This window comes from Engraulis encrasicolus, chromosome 17 (genome assembly GCF_034702125.1).
Source record: "Engraulis encrasicolus isolate BLACKSEA-1 chromosome 17, IST_EnEncr_1.0, whole genome shotgun sequence".
NCBI classification, from domain to species: Eukaryota; Metazoa; Chordata; class Actinopteri; order Clupeiformes; family Engraulidae; genus Engraulis; species Engraulis encrasicolus.
The window spans coordinates 15,717,586-15,725,085 of record NC_085873.1 but is presented as its reverse complement, the minus strand read 5'-3'; the positions used below and the strand labels follow the sequence as shown (position 1 = coordinate 15,725,085).

Below are 7,500 nucleotides of genomic sequence, written 5' to 3'. Positions count from 1 at the left end.
GTACCTTACCATAACTTAAGCACATAGCACATTTACCATAACTTAAGCATATCTGGGGAACTGTTCTAAAGTGAAGACCTGTTAAGGCTTTACAACACATTAACAAATGACTTGTTAAGCATTGCTTAAGCATTATCACGGATTAATAACCCATTACTTAAGTATATCTGGGGAACTGTTTTAAAGTGAAAACCTGTTGATGCTTTGTAACACATTCCCGAATGAATTGTTGAGCATTGCTTATGCATGGGAGGCAACATCTGACAGTTAAATCACCATAAATGAATCATTAATTAACAGTACTTAAAGGAACAGTTCAGTCAATTTCAACATGCAGTTGTAATATTCACACTACCCTGGACTTGTCAGTACCCAAGATTTTATTTTCTTCTTCTTTTTCCTTTTCCGAGATCCTGGTCATTGTAATGGGGGCAGTACTTTGTTTACATTAAAAAAATAAAAAATATTTATTCCTAAAAACATCCAAACGATTATACAACATCAGCAGACAACTAGCAACCAGCGGTGCTCTTTGGGAAAATATTTGGAGAAGGCCTATGCTAATTTTGTTTTAAATGTAAACAAACGCTGCCCCCATTAGAATAGATCATATCTCGGAAAGGGCTGAGCCGAAAAATGTGGCATCATCGGGTACTGACAAGTCAAGGGTAGCATGAGCAATACAACAGCATATTGAAATTGACTGAACTGGTCCTTTAATGATTAAAAGACGGTTAACTTACATTTTAATGATAGTTTACTAATGCTTAGCGGACAGTTACATCAGCACAAACAAATAATTTACCAACAGTGCTAGTTAATGATGTTGATTACATAACGGTTGACTTGTAATTAAAAGAGTGTTACCTTAATTACTATAATTACAGTTTACTAATGCTTAGCAGGCCGTTTAATCACATAAACAAATCATTTAGTAACATAACTTGTTAATGATTAACAAGACGTACCTAATGAATACCTCATGACTAAAACACGGTTAACTTATATTTCAATGAGAGCTTACAAATGCTTATCGAACAGTTACATCAGCACACACAAACCATTTACTAATACTAGTAGTTAATTATTAAGAAATGAGAAATAATACTTACATAATGGCTAACTCGTGATTTACTAAGGGTTAACTAATGTTAAAATAAGGCTTAACTAAGGCTTAACTTATGCTTAACAAGGGGTCCTTATTATAAAGTGTTACCAATTTATTATTGTACAATAATTGATATTGTAGATAAGATTGATTGTCTTTGCAGAAAATTGTGCTGTGCCATTGACAGTGTGCCTGACACAGTTACATAAACAAAAAGACACAATAAACAAACACAATCCCCCCCACCCCAGGACAATAAGACAGGATGACATAAGGCAAGGCAAGACCCCCTCATATTTTAGACAGAGTACAAAGGTGAAGTGCAGTTGTATTATATTGTATTTATTATAATGCATATTTATATGTTTTTTCGTCATATCTTTTGGTTTATTGGTTGCTTAAATGTGGTGAGGGAGAGTGTATTTTCCTGAGCTTAGGGAAACACAATATTCAGCCGTGAAAACTACAGCGGCGGTCGCCAGACTGCGCTGGTGGCATCTCTGGAAGGAGATATTTAATTAACTTCACAATAGGTTTAGACCTTTAGGACTTGTAACCAAGCCACATGCATAAGTCATTTGCAAAGAGCTCCTCTTATTATTTGAACCAGAAGGAAATGGGGACAGCATATAACAAATGAGCCATTTAAACTGAATGACCACACAAGAGTCTGTTACGCAACATTTGGCCTTATGGGCTTTCTGCTATTTAGCCAGAATGAGGAGCAGAATCACTCTCACACTGATGGCCTGAGCATAGCTGGTGGCTAAGCGAGTTTTGTGTGTGTGTGTTTGTGTGCGTGCCTGCATGTGTGTGTGTTTCTATCCCTTTTGTGTGTGTGTTTGCTCTCTCCCTCTCCCTCTCTCCCTCTCCCTCTCTCTCTCTCACTTTCTCGTTCTCGTTCTCTCTCTCTCTCTCTCTCTCTCTCTCTCTCTCTCTCTCTCTCTCTCTCTCTCTCTCTCTCTCTCTCTCTCTCTCTCTCTCCCTCTGTCTCTCAGTACTTAGTGTGGGGGATGGCGGTTTCTGGGAGGGGACGGTGAAAGGCAGGACGGGCTGGTTTCCCTCCGACTGTGTGGAGGAGGTCCCCCCTCAGAACCAGGAGCAAAGACCAGGTGACCCATTTAAAAGAATGAACATGCACACACACACACGCATATACACACGCATGCACGCATGCACACACACACGCATATACACACGCATGCACGCATGCACGCATACACTACACACACGCATGCACACACACACACTTTGCCACACACATAAACCACATTTACACACAAACACATATGCACACTATGAAGGGCTGGGTATACAGTGGTCAATTCTGGCACAAACTGAAATGCTGATTGTGCAGAATATCAAAGCATTTTTTTTTTCAGAGCCACATTTGATACTCATTGAAATAAATTAAAGCCTGTCAGCCAATAGTAATATCCTTCTTAACTGTCTCTGCGTAAATGCTACATCTGTCGTCCAATAATAATGTAGTATTAGCCATGTGTAGACACGTTTTGTACACTGCTCTCTTCCTGCTCGATCCATGGATATCTATTTGCGGTGGAGTCACAACGTCTGGGTCTGTGTGCCTGTGTGGGTGTATGTTTCAGATAATCGCAGTGAGAAGTCCCGCAAAAAGCTGTTTCGCCATTACACAGTGGGAGCTTACGATGGCATAGAGGCACCCAGGTAAGAGCGGCCACTGGGCCTCACAAAAATCAATCCTCATGGATGCGGCGCCCGTCAATACTCTGCTATTACACACAGGCACTCACACACACACACACACACACACACACACACACACACACACACACACACACACACACACACACACACACACACACACACTCTCTCTCTCTCTCTCTCTCTCTCTCTCTCTCTCTCTCTCTCTCTCTCAGACACTTTCACACACACACACACACACACACACACACACACACACGCACGCACGCACGCACGCACAGACACACACACACACACACACACACACACACACACACACACACACACACACACACACACACACACACACACACACACACACACACACACACACACACACACACACACTACATGCCCTGTACACATGTAGAGAGTCCTATGCATGCACACAGACACAATCAAGCATGTGCACATCCACTGACTCACTCACTGTCAAACACATGATTATCTATATTGTTTTCTTTTGCTCTAGTTAACACATCTACACACACACACATACATGTGCAGTTACACACACACACACACACACACACACACACACACACACACACACACACACACACACACACACACACACACACACACACACACACACACACACACACACACACACACACACACACACACACACACACACACACACACACACACACACACATTTGTATTACTATCTTTGTGAAGACCTTCCATTGTCTCCAATGCATTTTACTAGTATTCAAAACTATTAAATGCTAACCCCTTGCCCTGACCAAAACAATCCCTAACCCTAAACTATCAGTAAACGTCAAGTTTTGGTCCTCGTGGGGCAAGGAAGAACTACACAGTAGTACTCACATATGCGCTCCTGTTTTTAATCCATCTTTATTTCTGTGACATTTCAGGCCGCCATGGCCCAAAATCGGGAGCTCATCGGTGTGCTGTTCTTCCTTGCCCTACATGAACTTTATCCTTTGACCCTGCACCCGGCAAAATGGAATTGGATATGTGTGAGATCTTACTAGGTTTTGTTATAATGCACGCACGCACTCCCACAATGCAATGCAATCCCACAACAATGAATGAGCCTCGTCTTGCAGAGTGTTTAGTTGGCTGGGGGACGAGGTGCCGCTATGAATCGCGCGGTGGCCGGTTCCCAAAATCAGCCTCAGATCTCCTGCGTGGCGGCCGCCTGTGGGGTTAGCCCACGCCTCAGCTGAACTCAGCAGGGCCACCTCAGATGGATACGGCGCATAGATATACAGGAGCCCCTTCAAGTGTGGAGAGGCACAGGAATAGTGTTGTACTGTAGAACTGAAGGCATGTCATGAAAAGGACATAATAGTCAAAATGTAAAGGGTTGGCCCCACTGTGGCCAAACGGTAGGGTACTGGGTTACTACACTGGCGACCCTGGTTCGATTCCGGCCTGGGTCATTTGCCGAGGTTGAGGTGTGGGTTGCTGCTTAAACTGCATGGTATGATAGTTACTACTGGACACTGCCCTGTTCTGACTATCCTATCATTGACAGGACATAAGGGTCAACATTGGAATGTTTTTTTTCTTCATCATTCTCTTTCTCTTTTTTTTGGGCTTTCACATCTTTATTATTTAGACAGGAGAGTGAGAGAGATGGGAAAAGAGTGGGGAAAGAGCAAGATGGGGAAGGATCGGGAAAATACCTTCGGGTCGGAATCGAACCCGGCTCCCCGGTGTACTGGTACGGCATAATACTATGTATGTTGGGAGCTGCAGTTAGCAGGACTTTTTGGTCATATACTAGGCCTCATGCCTGCCTTTTTCATACGCACCAAAAGCTTGGAATGAATTTCAAGCCACTCTAAAAGCATTCATTGGTGGAAGTATTTCAATATTTAAAGACCTTTTAAAATCAACTTTAATTGAGCAATGAAATTGTTTTTAATTTCATTTCATCTTTTCTGTCTGATTTTAGTTGTCTGTGTCCTACACGTAGGCTGCCTATCAGCATTCATGTGTTTTTGTTTGTTTACTGTGCTGTATGTAGTGTTGTGGTCTATCTTGTCTTCTGTGTTATTGTATTGTAACTTTTTTAAGGAAGCCCTGGCAGAAGTGTTATTGTATAACTCAACCCTTCTTTAAACAGGAAGAGGTACTGTTAAGTAAAATAAATAGGAATAAATAAGTAACGTACAAAATGTTGAGTTTGGGCCGCAAAAATTGAAAATCATCCCCTCTGTAAGCTTTAGCCTACTCCTCTCCTCCAAACCTTAAACCCTCTCTAGACAGTTGTGCATGTGAGCTCAGCCTAATTATTACTGTCTTCCTTAATTCTTACCATGAATCAAATCAGATTTGTGAAACAGCTGAAATATAATTACCTGTTGAGAAGAAATAGCAGGTAGTCACCCCCTGATTGGTTAAACACACCGGGATTGCTGAGATTTCTGTAAACATCATTACAAGCGTTGGAGAGAGCTACAGAATTCATAATTTTGGCTATTTCATACACGATTTTTCAGAATCCCATGACAGTTCATCAAATGCTAAAAATATCCTGCCAACTGCATCTTTGAAGCTGAGCTCTACTGTACACCCCCCTAAATCTACATGGCATGGTTAGAGATTGGTCAGACCACTGCTAGACGCTGTTCCATTTTGATTTTGTTTTTTGTTCACATATGCATTGGCACATCATGATTTGTAGTCCATTTGTTGACTAATCAGGCTTCAACCAATTTTTATGAATAGGTGGTGATTGAAAGAGTGAACGCACCCTAACTGACATAGTGTCAAATGTCAATAGCGTGGGGAGTGAATCTAAGGAGAGAGTTGGTGTGTACACCTCTGGTGTGCAGCTCCTGTGTGACTCACTAGCTATTGTTACTGAGGAATTTACATATCTCTGTGGAAGGTATTATTACCTCCGCCAAGGAGGTTATGTTTTCGGTCGCGTTGGTTTGTCAGTCTGTTTGTCTGTCTGTCTCTCTGTCTCTCTGTCTGTTTGTCAGCAGGATAACTCAGGATAACAGGATTTATGAGCAGATTTGGATGGAACTTTGTGGAGTTGTTGGAAATGACCAAAGGAACAAGTGATTAAATTTTGGTCCTCTAGTGACCGCAAATTGAATTGCGGGATTGACATTCCAGTTTCAGACTCCACAAAAAGAAGGTAGAAAGACTTAAGCAGCGTCCTTGGCGGAGGTCTGCACTCTATGGGCTTCGGCAAACCGGCTCCGACAAAGTGCTGAGCACTGCTCCGCAAAAGTTCGATTCCATTGTTTTGAATAGAACCCCGCACACTAGCGCCAATGTCCGCAGACATTCGCGGATGTCGGATAGCGCTTAGAGAGAAGTTCTATTTTGTCGGCGCCACCCATTGACTATCAATGCTATGTTCGTGTGAAATTGGGTTTGGGGGTCCGAATTCTGTCGGAAGCGAAAGTGTTCCGCAGTGCTGTCGGAGCCAATGTGCGGCCGGCCTATGAGTGCATTTCTAGTTTGTGCATGTGACTGTGGCCTGCAGACGGTGAGAGGGATGTGGAGAAGGGTAATGCTTTGTGTACACCAAGCGCCACCTACGCTACCTGATCGATGGAAGTCATTATTTCTCTATGGAGGGAAGGCGAATAAAGCTATCAGAGCGAATTCGCCAGCAGCGAAGCGAACTGAGCGACCCGAGCGAATTTTAACGATTAAAGTGAAACTAATGGTAATGAGCTATGACGCGGTTTGGTGAAAACCAATTGGAACATTCATATTTCTGTATGTCCCAGGCTGTCAAGCCAAACCGTTATGCGATTAGCTAAATCAAACATGTCAATGCCGCATCTAGCGCGAATAGAGCAAATTCATGGCGAAACTTCTTCAACCACCTCTACTACCTGGGTAACGTAGGTCGCGCTTGGTGTACACAAGACGTAAGAGGGAGAAGTTGGAGGATTGAACTCGCTGGTGGACAGCAGTGTAGAATCTGGATTTCATAAGAGGTGCGTTGCTGCAGAAGTGACGTAGTAGTTATTTACTGCTTTTATGAATGAGGACACTACACCCCCAGAGATGCAAAATACTGATACAAACACACATGCACGCACGCACACACACACACACGCACACGTGCACGCGCACACACACACACATACGCACACACGCACACCACACACACACACACACACACACACAGACACACACACAAATGCACACTTTTGCAGTCAAAAAGGTTACTCTAGTCTGACTCATCACCTCATAGCCAGGTCTCTGTACTTTGATCATTTTGAAGAGTGGGGAAGGAAGAGGAGGATGCTTGGTGTGTGTGTGTGTGTCTGTGTGTCTGTGTGTGTGTGTGTGTGTGTGTGTGTGTGTGTGTGTGTGTGTGTGTGTGTGTGTGTGTGTGTGTGTGTGTGTGTGTGTGTGTGTGTGTGTGTGTGTGTGTGAGAGAGAGAGATAAAGAGAGAGAGTGAGTGCTCGTCTATTAAGAGAGGGCTATAACACCACATTTCCTTCTCTCTCTGGACTCTAGCTCTCCCTCCGTTCCCCCACACACCAAATCCCTTAATTTCACCCCCTTTCATGTTAAACCCGCGCTCTCTTTCTCTCGCTCCCATTCACCCCCTCCCCTACCCCTACTCCTCCCAACCCATCCTTTTCTCTTCCACCGCTCTCTTCCCCCTGTCGCAGTTGCTGAATACCATTTCAATCCCTCTCTCTCACAC

General features: G+C 43.4%; 1 protein-coding gene across 1 annotated transcript in view; it reads left to right on the top strand.

Annotated features, from left to right (window-relative positions):
* Positions 1-7,500, top strand: part of LOC134467636 (SH3 and multiple ankyrin repeat domains protein 1-like) — a 93,524-nt gene that overhangs the window by 51,127 nt on the left and 34,897 nt on the right. Inside the window, exons 15-16 of the mRNA XM_063221474.1 lie at positions 2,107-2,220; positions 2,719-2,797. Coding sequence (XP_063077544.1) covers positions 2,107-2,220; positions 2,719-2,797 — 193 coding nt within the window. The remainder of the gene's footprint in view (positions 1-2,106; positions 2,221-2,718; positions 2,798-7,500) is intronic.